Below are 20,577 nucleotides of genomic sequence, written 5' to 3'. Positions count from 1 at the left end.
AAGGACTACCATGCTGATAGCACATTTACTAAGAGTAGAAATCTGGAGCAATGTTATTAGCTAAATATTCCAAGACAGTAATTTAATTTTATTCATGTACAACTGATGTCACGATAAGAGTGTCATGACAAATCAAACTTTCACACAACAGCGATAAACTTGTTTTCCTATTACATACCACATGCACATTCTAGAGGCAAGTATCTATATTCCGTTTGGAGAGTACCTTACACTATAAGAATTTTTGTATGCCATATACTTCCATACTCTGGACAAATTAGTTGTTCTTTTCAAAGAAGTGAGTTCACAACTCCTCCCAAGAAAACAACAACCCGCTGCAGATCCCTCTTGCTCCTAGGATTTCTCCCTCTCCCCCCACCCTGCAAATCCTGTTTGTCTCCCAATTGCCCAGATCCCTTCTGCAGGCCCAACCTACCCCCGATCCCCACTGTAGACTGTACTTGCCCTCCCCAATTCCTGCACAGATCCTGCCTGTCTCCCTATTTACCCACAGATCCCCATTCCCATCCCAGAGCCTGCTTGCCTCCTTCTTATCTGCCCAACCCCACCCCATCCTAACTTGCACCTTAGACTGGGTGGCCATTTTTAACTCGATCTAACCTCCCCAAATGTCTGTATGCAGACCAGTATGGGGAGAACAACCTGGCTTTTAGTAAAGTCATACAAGAAATTGCAAGACATGCAGTAGACTAAACAACTTTACCCCATGTTTCTTGATTGCCTTGTTAAGTAGCTTTACAACATCTGCTCCTTCAACTCCACTGGCTTTGTAGCGTTTTGTCCACGTTATCAGAATACCCTAATAAAGAAGAGTAACATTAAATACACTATTAAATCAGAAACAAAAAAAAAAAATGCAATTTTTCTTAAAAATAAGACTTCAAATGTAACTTCAAATCCCTTGTTTAGGACAATCTTTATCTTTATTCACCACACCATCCCATTTTGATGACCAATGTTTTTTGTTTCTTATTAGAGTTGGTTAAAAAAAATAGGGCAAGATTTTCCAAAGACTTTTTCGTTATTTATTTTTTATATCAAATTTGCAACCCACTTTATATATGGAGCCATTTCATGACTGGGCTCCTTCTCCTTCATTCCAATTTCCCTTTGGTGTCAATCTTTCAAGAGCTGGGACTCAGCAGCTCCCAGAAGCGTTTCTATTGCAAGTGAGACTGAATAAAGAAACTTAAAAGGTTCACGTGGGAAGGACTGGAGTTGGTGTCAGGGAAGGTAATTGAGCTAATTATACCAAGAATCATCCAAACCATTCATCACCAGTACTGACTCTCATCAGGGAAGAGCAGAGATGGGCAGGGCATGTCTCAGTTGCAAGGTTTGGGGGGGGGGGGGGAGAAAAATCACTCAAAAGGTTAAATGGAAATACTGGAAATATAATGAAGATTTAAAAGGAATTTAAAAAGCATTAGGTTAAAGATATTAAGAAATTAAAATATGCAAGAGATCCAATAAATCATAAATGACTATATAAAAAAATCATTTTTAAAATGCTGTGTGTAAGAGTCACTAAGAAAAAAATGTGGGTTAAAAATTATTAGAATACTGAAAAGGGAAATGGTTGAAGATGAATAAAAAGAAAAAAAGATTTAAAATAGAGTTCAACAAAAATCAAGTATAGATACAAATAGGTACATATGTTAAATTATCCAGATGAGGACAAAATATAGTTCAAATAAAAAAAATTTAAACCCCTTGTATTGCATCCCTCACTCAGCAGTTTATCTGTAAATTGACTTAATTAGGCTACAAACTCCCTTAAGGTAAACATTATGCCTGGGGTTTTTGTGCGTCTGGATGGCACCTAGCTCATTTTGGGGCATTCAGTGAATAAATAATAAATGGAAAGAAGAAATAATAATAATGGAAAGAAGAAAGTGTCCACCCCCAGACCACAACCCTCCTGTAGATATACAAGGTTCTCCTCTTCAAACAATTGGCTGCCACACCTTACAAACTCTTTCTAAAGAATAATTTCTCCTCTCTTGAAAACTGGACAGTTTTATTTCAGCGAACACAAGAGAAAGATTTCTCAAGGCTGCTCTGCTTAAAGACTGTTTTACTCTTTCCAAAGCACACATACATACACATATATACACACACTCTGTCACAAGTTCCTAAATAGCTTCTCGTGCCCACGAAATCACTAAGGATCTATAACAAGATCTTTTAGAACTGAGAGCAAGTCTACCTGTGGGTGGAGGGACACACTTCTGTATATGCCAATGCAAATTCATATCCACAGGATGCAAACTCTTCTTCTTGAATTATTTTTACTACTTACACAGAACCACATACATGAATGGCTCTACAGAAATAAGTCTATAACCCTTTGCCCTAATCTTTTCTCATGAGGTAAATATTCTTACAACAGAACCAGTGATTGAATGGTGTGCATGCACAAACAAGAATGTTGGAAAAGACCTGGCACAATGTATACGTATATGTCGGAGACAGAGCAAAGGGAGCTGGGGACTGCTTGGGCTGGTGTGACCAAAGAAAGCAGAGGACTACATAGACATTTCAAAGCAGAACCTGTAAGAGGTGAGAGACTGAATGCATGAGAGGCATGCTATACATGAAGGGTGTGCTATATGTGACTATGGTCAAGGCACCCAAGGGTAAGAAGATGCAGATTTGCCTATAAAAACCCAGGCAGAGATGAGATCTGTGGAATCTCCACCCCAGTGCACAAGACCCACAGAGATTCCCCAAAAGGACCTTCTGAATCCCTGGCTATAAGGAGACACTTTGCCCTTGTGACTAAGAAAGATTCATGCAAAGGCTTTCTGTTGTCTTTTTGGTTTATTATATTGCATTTTAAATTAGACTAAGTTGTGTGTATTGTCACCATGCCTTACTGGGCTGTGTCTTAGCTTAGGTGAAGTTTTCTGTTGTTCTTTGTCATATGCTTGAAGCTGAAAATTGTTATGCTCAATAAACACTCTTCAGAGAATGAACTGCTCTTGTTCAAGCATTTACGAAGTCAGTGCCACTACCTAAAGTCTAATATTAAAATCTGGTAACAAGAGGACTATCATACTACCACCAGTATGACACAGCTGTGCTTAACAGGGGCCCTACCCCTTGCTATTTTAAAAAGTAAGAGAGCAACATTATATGGCTGCAATTGGGAAGCGGCTGAATTGGGTAATTTGTCAGAATGTAGGAAGTTGAAAGGGCACAAAGACAGAAGCCACAAATCTACCAGTAACTGCTTGACAGGTAAGAGGCAGAGTCTGGAGCAGTTAGGTGAAGACTGTAACACTGCTAGATAGGCAGCAGCAGAAGGGAGAGAGCTTGTTAATCTGCTGGTGGAGCCCAGGGGAAGATAAATCCAGCTCTGAGGCCAGACACTCCAGTCTGGTCCTGACTCCTAAAAAAGAGGAGCTCCTGTCAGCATAGCTGACAAAGGAAAAGCTGCAGACCTAGAAAGTTACCTCAAAGGCTGAGAGGAAGCCAGCTGACTGAGTATAGAGTTTTGCAGTAATGTAGAGCTCCAAGGTGGGGTTTAAGGTTTGAGATAGATTGGTTGATTTAGGTTTAAGCTTTGGTTTAACAATGAAGTTTCAGAGTGCCTTAAAGAGGAGGCAGCGGCCATGGAGAGTGCCAGCAAGGTACTCTGTACTGGAGCTGAAGGGACTGAAGCCAAGGGACACCTCTGCAAGAGCCAGGTAGGCTGACACACAGACAGGGCCAGGGGTCTAGGAAAGTTTGCAGGAGCTTGATGGGCTGAAGCCCAGGTAGGGCAAGAGCCCGGTAAGCTGAAATTCAGACAGGGTGGGGACCCAGGGAAGTTTGTAGGTAGAAGCAGCCCTGCAAGGGCCATGGGCCCAGTGGGCTAAAGCCCAGGCAGGGTAAGAGAGCCCAATAAACTGACGTTTAAAAAATAATGTGCATCATTCTAGTCACCTGCATTCAAGAAAGATGAATTCAAACAGGAATAGGCCTAGAGAAGGGCAAGTTGGATTGATGAAGGGGATAGAGTTTCTGTCATATGAGAGGAGACTAGAAGAGCTTGGCTTGTTTAGCTTAACAAAGCAAAAGGCTCAGATGGGAGAGAAAAGTAGTACTGAAGCTAGAGGACATGCTGGCACACAAACAGACAGATATTAACTGGCCATGAATAAATTAAAGCTGGAAAATAGATTTCTAAATAGTAGAGAGATGAGGTTCTGGGATAGTCTTCCACAGGAAAAGTGGTAGCAAAAAGCCTAGCTACTTTTAACATGGAGCTTCATCTGTTTATTAAAGGGACTATGGGCACAGACAGAAGTGCAGCTCCCCACTGTAACTAAGTGCTTTGCAGGAAGTGCCATGAATTACAGCGATCCCCTGGGCACAACAGACGTTTGGTGCCGAGTCCCAGGGGTTGTGGGATTCAGCTACAATTTGGGAGTGGCTCCAAGTCTGCAGCCACTCTCCCCTAGCCCTGCCGCTCCCCTCTCCCAGCCCAGGCAGTCTTCAGAACAGGAGAAGTGGGGGGAAGGGAACAGAAGGAGCTCGGTCTGGAGGGTTTTTTCAGTCAGCACTGGAGGGTGAAGTGGGTGGCTTGGAGCCACCTCGGAGGGGCGTCCAGTGCTGGCTGAAAAAAACCTCAGAGGCAACTCTCTCCACTCCCTCCCTCCCCCCACCCCCATTCTGAAGATAGCGCTGGGAGCAGGGCTGAGCTGAGACACAAATTAATGAAGGCACTCTGCTTTGGAGTGCCTTCATCTGAACCCTCACATAATGAAGGCTCAGACTGTCATGGGATCAGGCCCTTTTGAAGCGTGCTGCAACCACGCACGTCTGTAAGGGCATGGCTGTAGAGCGCTTTCAAGGGGCTGACTGCACAACAAACAAACTTCTATCTGTGCCTTATATGATGTGATTGCTTGCAATAGGAGAGAACTGGACTTAATGATCCAGCAGGTCCACTCTAGCCCTATGTCCCTAACTGCCCAGTTTATTCAGTTTCTTGCCAAGGGAAGTACTAAATATACAGCTGACATTTCTCCAGCCCAGATATTATCCATGGGACTTTTTAGTCATATGCCAGCTCCTGATTCCCATTTGATGACTAATATAACATACAACTTGATAGTGTAGTTGCTTCTTCTGACAGGTTTCCAGCTGCTGCTTGAACTCCTGAAACTCCCTGAAGACTGCTCTCATTACAAACTTACACTGAGGGATCTCAAAGCATTTTAAAACTTCTGTGAATAACCTTGACAACATCTTTACATGGTAAATATTATCTCCACTTCACAGTTGAGTAAACAAATGTATGCAGGCATGCACGAGCATGCGCGTGAGTACACACACACACAAAATAAGCGGCTTGCCCACTTGTCACAAAGGCTAGGTCTACACTTCCAACTCATGCCAGGATGGTGTTACGTCTCAGCTGTGTGTTCTTGGGCAACCCTGGCACAGGATGCAGTCTGACTCCCAAGGACTCACCCCCCCCTCCCTCTCCTCCACTACATAAATGAAACTGATTAAGATGCAGTGAGAGACACACCTAAGACCCTCCAGATAAGGGTGACAAGAGTGAACCAACTGCCCTAGGTCTCATTTGCATCCAAGATGGAACCAGATGATCATTCATTTACGTGAGAGATGGAGAACAGAAAGCCTGAAGCAGAGACAGCAGTGAATTCTGGGACCAGAGAAGCAGGGGAGCACTGCATGATGGGGAATCTGTGCTCCAAATGTTAATCAACCCATGTTCACACACACCCAGCTCAGCATTTATCAGACCAGTTCTAATCTGGATTTACTAAGGACTCTCCCCCCCCCAGACACACACAAACCTCTAAGTTTAATAGGCATCTCGGGCCGTACATTCCCCAGTCCCACTATGGGAGGCCTCTTTAAACTTGATTGACTAAAACTCGGTTGCCGGGTTAGGGAATGCTGAGGCAAGAGACCGAGTCAGAGGGGGTATGGGCAACATTTGAACAATGGTTAAGGGTTCATCACAATGTCCAGCCCGTTGGAGCCCTAATCACAGGTGTTGTCATACTTTTCCTGAGACAACTGGTGGGAGTCCTCTCCACAAAAGGTTATGAACACCCCAATAATTGCTTTAAGTCTGTTAAAAGACTATAGTAAGATCTGGAAAAGTCATGCTAAGCTGAGGCTTGTGCATAACAAGTAAAAATCCAAAATCCTGATGCTGCAAGCTATCTATTGTTTCTGAAGAATACCGATGGGATACCTCGTGGTTATCTGCCATCCATAGGAATCTCAAGCTGGCTCCCAAGTATTTGGTTACTCCCTAATCTTATGTGTTTCCTGATTATCAATCAGTTTCTTGAGATGTTCCAAACCAGATAACCCCTCGTCAATAGAAAAGACAATGATTTACACAATTAAGGATGCTTCGAAACAGCTGAACTGAGGGTATAAAAATCTGTAAAAGTGTGTGCGCTTCAAGAAGAAGGAAGAAGGGAAGGAAGAAGAAAACTCCTGTGCTGATACCATCCCCTGTCGTTCTTGGGACGCTGGAAGAACAGATCATCTCTCTTCAAGAATTGTGCTACGGACTGTGCCTGTCAGCTCTGCAGCCTGAGTACCTTGGACTGGTGAGATCCCAGTGCTCTCTCTCTCTTTTCTCTCTAGGCATAAACTTCTGAACCTGAACTGTATCAGTTAAGCTTGAGCTAAGTTTCCCCAAATACTTAGTGAAACCAGGGTAGCATTGTCATTGTTTGTGTTTGTTTTTCTTTTGCATATCTATTACTACTAGTACCATTATATATTTCATATGCTTAGCAATAAATAACTTTTATAGTCAAACTGGTAGTAACTGGGTATATTTTTCCTTCTCTGCTTCTCTTTCCTCCCAAGCTCTGCAGCAACACTTCTTTTACCTAAGCTAAAGATCCCTGTGAAACCCAAAATTAGTGTGGGGTCTGCTCATCAAGAGACCAAAGATTGGGACGTGCTGAGTTTGAAACACATAAGGGGATCAGCTTGTACAGGCTGACTGACCCAGTTTGACTCAGACGTGCCCTTATGAACTGAATGCTGGCCCATGAGGGTGTCAGCTGGACACCCAGCCAGATTCAGAGGGATTCTGTTTACCTGTGTGCTTGTGTCTGACTGCATTTTATTGTTGCTCTTATGAACTGATTCTTGGCATATGAGGGTGTCAGCCTGTCCATGCTGATCAGCCCGGCCGGGTCAGGCGTGTCACGTTAATTTGTGTGTGTTTGTGTGCATGACTAATTTGGTGACTGGAGGAACCCAGCCCCATTGAGACTGAGTCCTGCAAGATAGCTCCATTGGGGGTGAGGGCTTGCAGAAGGGAGAGATACAGCTCCGTATAGTAACACAAGCAGCACACTGACAGAATCACCAAGACCCTAGAAACTATCCCTAATAAATGAGCACACCCCAAAGTAATGGGAAAATCTGGTAACAATGGGTATGTCAGAGTTAAGTGCGAGTCTGGTACGCTGTTACCTGTGACAGACAAACGTGTGTCAGCTAACACCCCCTTTTTGTAGAATAAAAGATATCCTTTTGCTGGGACAGTTTTCTTTGATTGTGGAAGGCTAGAACAGTACAGCCTTTGCAGCATAAACTGAGCAAGTCTATGACAGAGGTAAGCAGTTCCCATTTCAGGAGTTCCCATTCTCAGTTCTGAATCTCTTAACCATGAGACCATCCTGCTTGTGACTGAATACCGTGTGAGAGTCGCATAACCAAAGCTCAAAGCCTTGGGTCAAATCTAGACCTGCTACAGCTCCACTGACTTCAGAGTTAAGCCAGGGATGAATCTGGCCCATTTATTCCAGGAAAAGTTAAGAAACCTAATAATACTGAGTAATCTTTGCCTTATACAAGTTGTATTAATGTATGAGAAACTGACTAAATAAGGTTTCTGATTTTTATCACTCATGAGCCATCCTTTGTCATTTTATCCCTCACTAACATTTTAGTAACACTAAATTCTACGTGTCTTTTGGCATCTAATTGACCCATCCTGTCTGTATGCTAACCTGAATTGTGACTTCATTGCAGTATGCTGTAGCAATAGTCTCAGACAAACAGTAGCTTCCCTTAGGCAAGAGAACCATCCACAAACACAAATCTATTGCACTCCTGCATTCTTGATTTGGATCTTCCATTTTACTTCTTTGTCCATAACCTTGGCATTATCCTTGATCATGATCAAATGTAAAGGTCTGCAGAACTGAACAAGACTTTCCTGAACCAATGTCAATCTCTTTTTAAATTAAGATAAACACCCCCTTATTAATATGATAACTTTTGCTTCAGCTTAGGCATGGTTTGGGAATATAAAATTTAACAGAAGAGTAATCCCAGGCAATCTTTCTCTAAATCAATATTTATGCTACAGTTGTATTGTATGTAGTGCAATTTACAGCCCTGATGAGAACTAGTACTTCATGTTATGTTTAGAAAACTGTAGGTTTATCAATATTTGCATTCTCATTTGCTTCTTACTACATTAGCATTGATTTGGCACACTGTTGCTATAGCAAAACTGTAGCAAGTCACTGAGGGATCCTAACTATGCAAAATAAAACAAGGAAGATGATAAAGAAACTAATACTATGGCAGCCTACAATTTAGGAAATCACAAGAATCATAATGCACCCAGAGCAATAAACCAACCAGGAAGGTTTCATTTTGCAGCCATGCTTGGTTTTTGTTTCAAAGGGTTTTTGTCCAGTCTCACTGCCTGATCATGGGTAATGCTAATCACCCTGCCCCCACTCGTCTTAACTGAAGTTATTATATGCACTTGACAGCCCTCACGACTAGATCCTACAGCAGTCAATTTCTGCAATCCTCACCTCACGAGTAAAGGTACTTGCTGTGAGCAAGCACTGCTGAAATGACAACTCAGCAACAATAACTTGTCTAGGGCACTAAAAAGCTCTACACTTTGTATTGTCATTACTACTAACTTCAGCATAAGTAGAAAGTGTCACAACCCAAAGTTGTGGTTTTTGTTTGTGTGTGCTTCGGCACCGCTAAATTATTGTTCCCGCCTAAATTGTAGCTTTCTTTGCACGATAGAGTTCTCTGCTGCGGGAGAGAACTCCGGTGCAACGGGGGATTTCCCGCCAAATTACAGCTTCTTTGCATGGTGCATTTCTTTTGCATCTTAGAGATGTACGGTGCAAAGGAGTTCCCGCCATTTGTATTTGGATTCGCGCCACATTATTGACCAGTTCCAAATGTAGGCACATGTGGCGGCTAGCTATTAGCTTGCTAGCCGTACAATAGGCTCGAGTGGTTTCCACCCAAGTTGGAGGACTCCACGAACACCAGGAGGAGGAGACTTCACGCTGTGTGAAGATCTCTAAGCGCTGTGGATCCTTACGGACCCAACGCTTTTCTTAAGCAGGCAATAGAGGCTTAACAATCGGACCCACGGAGCTTTAACTACTCCGGAGGGGAAACAAAAGAATGAACCACCTCTAGCCTCTCCCCGTCGCCGAGCGCAATCCAAGACATATCCCTTTCCTGTAAACCCAATTTTCGAACCCACGGAGCCTAAACAACTCCGGGGGACCAGGGAACCGAACCGAACCGAACCGAACCCGCGGAGCCTAAACAACTCCGTGGGAAAGAATTGCCGAACCCACGGAGCCTAAACAACTCCGTGAAACAGAATTTGTCGTAGTCCTCTAGCGAGGATTTAAGCGGAGCTGCGCCTGGAAACCTGTCCAGCCTACACCACTACCATCTTTGGGTGTAAGTAAATAATCTTTTCAATCAACCACTACGCGTTTGTGACTAATTCTAGCTCACCACCGGTTTTCTCCGACCCCATCTGCCCGGGCTGCTGGCCACAGCCCGCGTGCGCAAAGGTGGGCCGCGGATCACCCCTCCCAACTCGCACTTGGCAGCGGGATCGGGGCCCGGCCCACACAGAAAGATGATGATCTAATTTTAAATTAGAAGAAACTATTGGAAGATTTGTTTTCATTTGTTAAAACTCTTTCAAAACTATCTGAAAATGCAAAGTTTTTCATTGTAAAGTACAATAAATTTTACTCTTACACTGAAAGATAAGCCAACTAGAATACTGTTCATTTGGGCTACAGGTTTCCCTCACTATATGCGGGTTCTTTTTGTGCAAATTCATTCTTATGCAATGACCCTTTTTACAACAAATATTTTTTATATGCAAGTTAAATTCACTCTTATGCGATCAGTGGGGTGGAAGCCCACAATCAGCTGCTTTATGCAGTACATTGTGGGAGTGACACACACCAAAATAGTCTCCTGTGTGGATCTGTGCTCCTCACTTGTTGTCTGCGACACGTGTTTCTGTAGCTGCCATCCCCACTATGGTAACATTCACCACCACTCTGTGCTTGTGTATACTGTCTACTGTTGGCGAGTCCAAAATTGGCTGGTAAAAGTGGTAGAAATAGGTCTGGGGGTCACAGTACAGTTGAGGACCCACTTGGAATGCATCCCTATTTGCTACATTGTAAAGTGGATTCCCTTTATGCAAATTCAACTTATGCGCCATTTTCCAGGAACACGTGTACAGCATAAATCAAGGAAAACCTGTATTTAATAACATACTGGCCCGTCTGCACACTAACAAAGTTCTGAAACGTTCTTACCTCATCCAGCTTGGATTGTCTACATGGGAAAGAAAATGTAAAACCAACTGGTAGTTTTTTGTCCTTGATTTTCTGTTTCTCCATGAAGTCTCCCAGGCATTCGGCAACATGATCAAACAGCTATGTGGAAATGAGTAAAAAATGACAAGTCAGTTTATGAAAAGACAATCTGTCACACTACATGGGGAACGTGACCATTACAAATAATCAATTCAAAACTAAAAAGACCTTTTCCATGTTTCATTTACACTTACTGGAACACCTTAAAAGTTAAGGCAATATGTATAAACATTTCACCTCGTACATGATGAAAAAAAAAATAAACCTGTTCTTTCAGCAATATTCAAATGATTTATAAAACCATCTCCAGTATATTTTAATACATCTAATAGTAATTTGTTAAGAAAAAAACATCAATTTATTTTAATATGTAGTTAATATTAAGCAAATGTCAATACGCAAGAGCTAATAATTAGAACTTGATCCTATGAAGTAAGCTGAGCACTTCGGCTGCAATCCAGCAAGACAACACATGCTTAACTTAAAGCCTATTAGCAGTCCCAGGAAAGCCAACAGGATGACATGTATTCTTAAAAGCTTTGCTTTTATTGGGACCAGAAAGGTCAGCACTTTGCAGGATCAAACCCATAATGGATAACTTCTCACTATTTTTATTTTTAAAGCACAAAAAAAGCCAAAAAAAACAAAAAACAAAAAAGATTCTTACAGTATTGTACATGTTCCAAGGGACAAATTGTGATGGGAACATTTGCAAACAGGCACATGGCAACGAGCTTTGTGAAATAATTACATCTCCAGTCCCATAGCTCCTTACATGCTATGGAACAACAGTGACAAGCACAACAGAAAGAAGAGCAAAGGCACCACAAGACAAGTCAGCAAGGCCAAACAACACCTCTCACTCTGAGTTGGGTTCTTATCCAGTAGCTCAACTCGTCACCCCAAACCAGGTCGCTGCCATAGTTCATCGTGGCTTTTTCACTGTGAAAGGTCCTAGAACTCAACTTAGTCTGTACATCCCTGCTCTGTGTCCTTGACCATAAATACCACTTCTTACCCCATTATGCATTTATGCAGAGCTCACAAGGAACACAGCATAGTTTTATATTTCATTTTAAGGATCTAGTCAATCATCTGTTTTGCATCTGATCAATTTTTTAGAAGGGATTAAATAAACGTAAGGACATGCTGATCATACAAACATAATAAAGATTGTGGTCACCTGCTGAACCAAATGGGCTGCAGTTCAGGCCCTTTGACTGACACTCCCATCTTTTAATTGTTTTTTAGACAACAGTGAACCAAGAATGTATAACATAAAAATTGGGGACCTACCCCCATCCCTTCATGTGCAGAAACAACTGGCTGGGACTTCCAGCAGGCAGCCACTTACAATGAAGGAGCTTTATTGGTTCAAGTGTGTTTTTTTCTGCAGTAGCAATATCAAATAAAACCAAACTGGCTGTAACACCAGTGGCTACCAGCTCAAATGACAGTAATTCGAGTCTGCTCACCATGGCGGCAGGGTGCAGAACACCATAAATGAAAATTCAGGTTTGTCCCAGAAAAAGCAAGGCGATGGGGTGAAGCAAGTAGGTGGGCTAGAGAGATGTAGCATTAATGAGAGCAGATTCTGGCAGCTTTAACTTACGCCAGCATTTCTGAGGGGACAGTAGGAGAAACTTGCTTGTTGCCACCTCCATCCCTTGTTGGTTTCACCCACCCATTCTTGTGGCTCCTGCAGCTACCAGCTTCTGGTTTTCCGACGTCAGAATTTGCACACATGGTAAATTTGTGTGTGCGTGTGTGTGAGAGAGAAAGAAAGATCTTTCACATAAGCTACTAGGAAAACCTTAGCACACAAAGCATATCATAGGGCTGAATCAAGCCCAGGAGCTAACCAGGCCCCCAAGGACTGAAATGATGAAAAAAAGTCTACTAGTACAAACAACCAAACATACCTCAAATTGACCTAACTTGCAGATGGTTATAAGAATAGGAGCTTGTTACTAGTATTAATCTCAGAAACTTTTCTTTGTTTTACATTTTAACTCTTTGGAAACTGCAAACATATCAGCAAACCCATCTGGCCAAAAGTCTGGAAAATAACTAGCATTTTAGGGCAAATGACAGCCAAGCATTTTTATCAGCTTCAAGTCACAATGCATTTTCCTAGCTTTAATCAACATTAAGAATGATAGAAGAAATGCTAAACAAGCCCCAAAGAATATGAAGCTTAAAGAAGGAATTCTTCACAAGGCTACAAATCGGTTTACATAGCACTGCTGCTCACCAGAACATGTTAAATCGATATAGAAAATAAGATATAAACTGCAAAAGTATTCCTATGGTAGTTTCAAAGAGAAAATGTTCCACTTTGTATTCCCTTTGAACAGGGAATATTAACCCCCTCACATAAAATGACAAAGCAGAAGAAACAACGCATGCTGCAGTTTTGCAATACCATGCCCAGCTGTCCCAATAAGAAAGAAGATTTGTAATTAAGCAACAGATTATGACAAATGTTATCTAAAATAAGTTATTGTACCAGTAATAATATTATGTGTTTCTATAGTGTTTTCCATCTGAAATGTTTTGCAAACATATTTATAACACCACTAAAATGTATCCACCACCAGAGTTTAAGGTAATACTATACAGCCAGCAAATAGTCCATTAAGGTATTCTGCAGGAAAAATTTCTTCTTCCTAAGTATAATGCTGCAAACTCTTAGGCAATAAGATATGATGGCATAGAAGACAGGACCTGCTTTTTAGATTTTAATTCAAATACAATCCCCTACCATACCCAATCCAATGAATTACCCAGAATTCACACATGTGAAAAAAGGGTATTTATATATGACTTTCAGACCACTAAATGAGCCACTTGGGATTAGCATACATATGAACTGCAAACACAAGTGTCTGTACTTAGTAATTAAAAGTGCCTCGACACAGCAGAACTCTTAGCACAATGCGAGTACTCAGTGCAAGGGATGCCTCGCTACGGCGGGAAAAGCCTTGGTGCAGTGATCAGCTCCTGCCAAAACTAGCAGCTGCACTGTTTGGATGAATGCTACCGATCGGCTTATTGTAAATTATTCATACCCGGCGGCTAGCAATTGGCTCAGCAGCCATATAAAAAGCTTGGGTAGTTTCCGCCCAAGCCGGAGAACTCCGCGTGTACGTTGTGAACGAGTTCCTCGTGTACCTTGGAGCAAAATTGGAGGCCTGATCAACCACCAACCACTCCCCGTCGCCGACTGTCCCGACGTACCCCGCACCCTGCATGCTCGGAAAACATCGGTGTGCCACCCAGTTTCTTTCTTTTGTTTGTAATGGAGCGTGCCTACACTGTGTGCATCGACGCAAGTCCCTGTACGCCAGTTTGTAAGTAAAGTTCTTTTCAATTCAACCAGTACGCGTTTGTGCCTAATTCTACTCCATCGGTGCGGCCCCAATTCCAGCTATACTCGGCCCCCACAACAAGAAGGGTACAAATGACCCAACACAGAACATGGTGGGGGTCTTCTACTGCTATAGCATAAAGAGAAAGTAATATTTTTCTATATACAACTGGATGAGAAGATCAAGAGAATTATTAACTGTCTTATGAGAGAAATAACAAAGTTAGTCATGTCTTTAATGTATATAGAACAAGATAAATTACACTTGATCTTATCCAAAAGGCTGAGTTTGGAGGAAAACCACGAATACCCATGAACTGCACAAGAGAAATGGACTGCTAGTCAGCAGAACAAATGCTACAATTTTTGCTACCACCTTCTGTACTTGCTTTATGGTGGTAGTTTTGTTTGGCTTCACATATGGCACATCACAAGGGCCCTCAAACACATCCTGCAAGGCCCATGCCAGCTACCACCTCACCAGTAAGCAGTGTAGCTACTTTTCATGGTTCTGTAGGCATGCTAATTAGCCCTGCTCAGGGACAGCACGAATTAGTCCACCTGACACACCCAATGAATGCAGCTACTCCTTATGTTTATTTCTGCTTCAAGAGGTAGCTCATGCAGAACAACACAGTGTATTTGAGGGTGAAACTAACTGGTGTGCAGTCCTTGAGGAGCAGAAATAGGCACAGAAGCACCCCGATTCATTTGCTCAGAACACTGCAAAAATATAGTCTAAGAGTTAATGACAATTTCAAGGTGTTTCAATCTGCTACAGGCCAACTGGCTTGGAAAGCTAAAGCAAAGTAAGTGCAAGAGCAAGGTATCCAACAGAAAGCAAAACCCAAATTTAAATATCATTTCAACAAGGCACGGAGTGCAAAGACCACTAGAGAAACCAGTCTTAAATTAGCTTGAGTTCTTTGAATATAAATCACTTGACCTAGAGCAGGCTTGTCCAACATGTGACCCGCCAAGCCATTTTATCTGGCCCATGGTGACGGCAGCAGAGTGAGGAGCCACGCCACTCCTCCCATCCCTATCAGCACATGGGAAGCTGGCTTCAGCTGCATGCTGCTTTTCCTGGCTGGTGCCGACCTGGTTCTGCCCAGGAGGGTCCTGCAGCACCATGTCAACCCAGGCATGGCACCAGCAGGCCGGGCGGGCCCCAGGTTAAACCCGGCCTGGCCCCACGGTTTCTCCAGCACCAGGTCAACCCGGTTGTAGCCAAGCGGCTCCTGCAGCACCATGTCAACCAGCACCATGTCAACCCCTGCAACTTCACTGGTGTCAAAGGTCAAGTGACATCACTTCCTGATATGATACCACTTCCTGTGACATCTTTGAATATGGCTCGCTGGCCCACTGGGTGATAAAAAGTTTGTGATCCAGCCCCACATTCAAAAAGGTTGGACACCCCTAACCTAGAGGATCTTCCACAAACTTTATGAATCGCACAGCTAAAGTCACGACCTTTGCCTTTATTTCAATGATAGTTGTACTACAGTTGAAGTATGTTGGTGCCTGACAGATGGATGAGGATAGAAATATGAATGTACTGATGTGAAAAATATCAGATTAAAATTCTGCTGGTGAGAGATTAAAGTCAATTCACAATTCTCCACAAATCAGAATAAGTATAAGGATAAGGGTATAAATATTTGAAATCACCAAAAGGAGTATTAGTAACCTATCCTGTTCAGAAAATTAACAGAGCAACTAGACCCATAACTGTAACAACTGAGTCACAGGTTTAAAGTTACTACTAGCACTAGCATAGGCATCAGTCAGAAGCATCAAATCATTAACCACTTGAATGCCGATAGGTGTCCACCACAGCTGTCTAACTTCTAAGTGGCTGGGGGCCATGGGCCACAGCCACATGCTATGTGGGCTGCACACTATGCTGTGTGGGCACCCCCACTGAGCTACTCAGTAGGCAGCCCCCCTTCACAGCACCACACTGATGCCCCATGCTGTGCCACAGTGGCCCACCCCCGACACACACTGCACCTCCGATGCCCCCCAATATGCTATAATGGGAGACTGGGGAGGAACTGGTATACCAAAAATGCAACCCACCCACCCCTAGAGTGGGGGCAGACAGTAGAAGTTAGAGGAGGGAGAGGGAGCCAGAAAATTCCAGTGGCAGCAAAAGGACAGGAGCCCAGGGACCACAGTTTAACCCCTCAGGGGTCACATGCAATCTGTGGGCTGCCAAATGGACACCCCTGGTATACACAATGCATCCTTGAAAGCGCTTGTGGAAGCATTGTTAACCTAGCACCAAGGAAAATTTTAGTCATCATACAATGATTAAGGAAACTGACCCAGTTATAATACAGAAGAGTTGGAGAATTGGTGTAGCTGTGATAGCTCAGGAAATGTACACGAGGCAAGAGGGTTTTTGCGATATCTTTTACTGGACCAACTGTATAGTTAAAAATGTTGGACATGCTTTTGGGCATAAAGTACCCCTCTTCAGTGACCAACAGTGAATAACTTGAAAAAAAGAATGTTTTAGGTCTGAAAGCTTGTACAGCATCTCTCTTTACCAATCTTTAGAGATTAGAAATTATCTACTCAGTGTCTTGCTTGCTCAGTCGTTATAGAATACATTCTGATCACTCTTCCTACTTCTGCTCCTAGTTTAATGCCCTCTTGACAGTACCTGCTAGTCTAAAGCATAAGGTTTGCTGGCTCTTGATGTTGAGAAAGGCTTCTGATTTTTATCTCGTTTATTTATAATTTACTTTATAAATTCATATTTAAATTGGTTTTACTCACCTGATTGTGCACCTGATTGTGCAGTTTTTAATAAAACTTAAAAAAATTAAAAAATTAAAAAATAAAATCTTTCCTCAACTTAAGTGGGGAGAGATGCCACAACTGGCCTTGGGAAAATAAAGCAAGAATTTCTCCTTATTTATGTGGTACTGCCACAATCAGTACAAATTGCATGTTTCCAGTGGTAACTTCCCAATGATTACAACCCTACTCCACACCCAAAAAAACAAAATACAAAACAATTCCCAGTTTTAAAGTGTAAATTATTATGAAATTTATGAATTTCCAGGTCGGTTTCGACCTGGAAGGGTGTGGGCACTGGGGTCCCGCAGGGCTCGGTCCTTGGACCGATACTCTTTAATGTCTTCATCAGCGACTTGGATGAGGGAGTGAAATGTACTCTGTCCAAGTTTGCAGATGACACAAAGCTATGGGGAGATGTGGACACGCCGGAGGGCAGGGAACAGCTGCAAGCAGACCTGGACAGGTTAGATAAGAGGGCAGAAAACAACAGAATGCAGTTCAACAAGGAGAAATGCAAAGTGCTGCACCTAGGGAGGAAAAATGTCCAGCACACCTACAGCCTAGGGAATGACCTGCTGGGTGGCACAGAGGTGGAAAGGGATCTTGGAGTCCTAGTGGACTCCAAGATGAACATGAGTCGGCAGTGTGACGAAGCCATCAAAAAAGCCAACGGCACTTTATCGTGCATCAGCAGATGCATGACGAATAGGTCCAAGGAGGTGATACTTCCCCTCTATCAGGAGCTGGTCAGACTGCAGTTGGAGTACTGCGTGCAATTCTGGGCGCCACACTTCAAGAAGGATGCGGATAACCTGGAGAGGGTCCAGAGAAGGGCCACTCGTATGGTTAAGGGCCTACAGACCAAGCCCTACGAGGAGAGACTAGAGAAACTGGACCTTTTCAGCCTCCGCAAGAGAAGGTTGAGAGGTGACCTTGTGGCTGCCTGTAAGTTCATCACGGGGGCACAGAAGGGAATTGGTGAGTATTTATTCACCAAGGCGCCCCCAGGGGTTACAAGAAATAATGGCCACAAGCTAGCAGAGAGCAGATTTAGATTGGACATTAGGAAGAACTTCTTCACAGTTCGAGTGGCCAAGGTCTGGAACGGGCTCCCAAGCGAGGTGGTGCTCTCCCCTACCCTGGGGGTCTTCAAGAGGAGGTTACATAAGCATCTAGCTGGGGTCATCTAGACCCAGCACTCTTTCCTGCCTATGCAGGGGGTCGGACTCGATGATCTATTGAGGTCCCTTCCGACCCTAACATCTATGAAAATGATTATATACACCTTCAGACAAACCCCTACCAATTAAATGTAGCCAAAGTAGTCAAATACACTCCTAATTTTGAAATGTTGTTAATAGGTTCAAATATCATTGTAATGTTATATAAAAGCAATGCCATTAATGATTTTCACTTGACATATGGTGTATCTTAATAATGTAGCAACTGTCAATGGATCTGAATTAGAAATTAAGGATAGAAATTAATTTTTCAATTTTTTAGAAGTGAACATTGAATTTTCTAAAAGGTAATCTTTACATTTTTCAATGGCTCCTCATTCTAATAAGAAAAATAGCTATCAATAACTAAATAACTATCAATAACTATGTTTGCCCAGCAATAATCTCATCATTTGTGTTACATCAGGGCAGATTAAATAAACATATTAAAGTGTTCTCCATAAGACATTTCTTAACTACGTATAGAAAAGTAAATGTTTCCTCCTAGCAAAATTGGAAGTCAGATATAAAAACACTCCAGTATATTTTGCCATTCCAACATGACTGGAAACTAAAAATATTACTCATACCAGGTCCTGAGAATCATTTATTCAATAAGTGAGATCTGTATAATCATAAACCATCATCCCACCTTTGTCTATTTTTTTTAAAAACAAATGCTTCAGTCTATGTGCTGTTTCATGCCAGAATCATTTCTGAGAGAGATGGGTACTTGGTCCTGTCACCAATTTTTGCTGGTTTCTAGGCACAGTCATTTATTCAATTGCATGTTGCAGCCAACTGTGCTTTTGCAAATTTTGTTGTTTTTCTGTTCTCTGTTCCCAAACACAGAAGGTGATTTTCAGCAGCTAAGATGCATGTGGAAACTGGTCTTATAAACGCAAATTCTAACTCAGCAGTAAGTTACTTGTGCAATAAAAAGTGTTCTAGTTACCTTAGATGTTCAGTTATGTGGAAGAAGGGAAAAATGGAGTTAAATGTCCATTCTGTGTAAAAGTGCAAAACATGTATTCAGCTTAGGCTATGGAGAAGTCAAAGGGACATGACCCAAAACTGCTAGACTAACACAGACTGAGACCATCCTGTCCTAGTCTAGTGAAAACAAAAACTTAGCACAAAAGTAACCACAAACCAGCCTGCTGAGTCAGCCCAAAAAGGGAAGTGACCCCTGAGGTTACAAGTCAGAAGACCCTTAAAATCTGCTAACGGAGATAAATTGAAGACATGCGCATTACTAACAGTCAAGGCAAATGCTGATTAGTATATGTCGTTGCTATGCTTATGATGTCATATTTTCTATATGAACTCGCCTCACCTGTTGTACGAGGTCAGACCTCTTCACAATTCTCCAATTGTGTATGAGTCTGTCCAGAATGCATTCTCTAATAAACCAAGCTTCTGCTGACCTACCCTAAAGTTTGCTGCGTGTGTTTACCATGACAGTTACTAAAACAGCTTATTTAACTTTAATAACAAAAAGAATTATATCCAACCTGCTACACAAAGTAGGCCTGATTATTAAAATGTTACCAATTTTTTCTTTCCACACTTTGTCAGAACTGTAATGTCAGTGACCTAATATTAGGCAAGTGTCCTTAACTAAAGAAACCTACCCTTGTTCCAGTGCCATGCATGATATCTTCTGGTGTGTTATAAATTTCAGTTTCCATTTGTACCGTCTGCTTTTTTTCATGAGAGACCTTCACCCGCAGAATTCGAAAATAAGATCCACCAAGATCCAATGCAATGAAATCTCCTTTCTCTGTTTGGAAGGCAAGATACAAAATAATCAAAATTATCAAGCGACTCAAATTCAATCTTTGTTAAAAGTAATGTATAAATAAATATAGAAAGAAAAACTTTTTTTCTTATAGCAACTAAAGTCTATCTACTGTATGCCTATTTATAACATGTTGTGCTAACTGCCTATTCCTTAACATAAAATTAATGAAACACTGACCAGGGATGTAAAGTATAATGCAACTTATTTAGAAAAAGAGCACAGTATTACCAGTCACCAATTAGGATCCAGATCCTATGATTTAGGGTTCAGACACATGTTTACACCAACAGAATCAGCCTTTACACCAACATTAAAAAAGCAAACATAGGGCATACTGCTTTATACTGGGGTAACTTAACTGAACCTGGTGAAGAATTACCCTGGGAAAAAAAAATCAGGTGTGGGGTTAGTCCAATATAACAGAGTAGATAGCTACATGTCTGTCTGCTCTGAACTCAGGTATAATTCACATCAAGATACAAAACTGGTATACATTATACTAGCATAAGTGTGTTACTTGTCCAGGCCCTGACTTTGGTCACAAGCCTTAATAAGAAAGTTGTAAAAATTCCAAGTTTGTGTAACATAAGGTCATGGGATCTAAAAGATCAAGAAGACTTTGTGGGAAAGGCAGAGACAAAGAAAAAGCCTTCTCATAGTAAC

The 20,577-nt window shown here is 42.1% G+C and overlaps 1 protein-coding gene across 3 annotated transcripts in view; it reads right to left on the bottom strand.

Moving 5' to 3' along the window:
* HK1 (hexokinase 1) overlaps positions 1-20,577 on the bottom strand; it is an 82,940-nt gene that overhangs the window by 32,860 nt on the left and 29,503 nt on the right. For all 3 annotated transcript variants that reach the window (XM_006273476.4, XM_019484378.2, XM_059729890.1), the window contains exons 3-5: positions 19,745-19,893; positions 10,647-10,766; positions 725-820 (exon numbers count right to left, since the gene is read on the bottom strand). In XM_006273476.4, coding sequence (XP_006273538.1) covers positions 725-820; positions 10,647-10,766; positions 19,745-19,893 — 365 coding nt within the window. The remainder of the gene's footprint in view (positions 1-724; positions 821-10,646; positions 10,767-19,744; positions 19,894-20,577) is intronic.

This window comes from Alligator mississippiensis, chromosome 6 (assembly GCF_030867095.1).
Source record: "Alligator mississippiensis isolate rAllMis1 chromosome 6, rAllMis1, whole genome shotgun sequence".
Classification (NCBI taxonomy): Eukaryota; Metazoa; Chordata; order Crocodylia; family Alligatoridae; genus Alligator; species Alligator mississippiensis.
The sequence above is the reverse complement of the archived record's forward strand: the minus strand, read 5'-3'. Positions and strand labels throughout refer to the sequence as shown.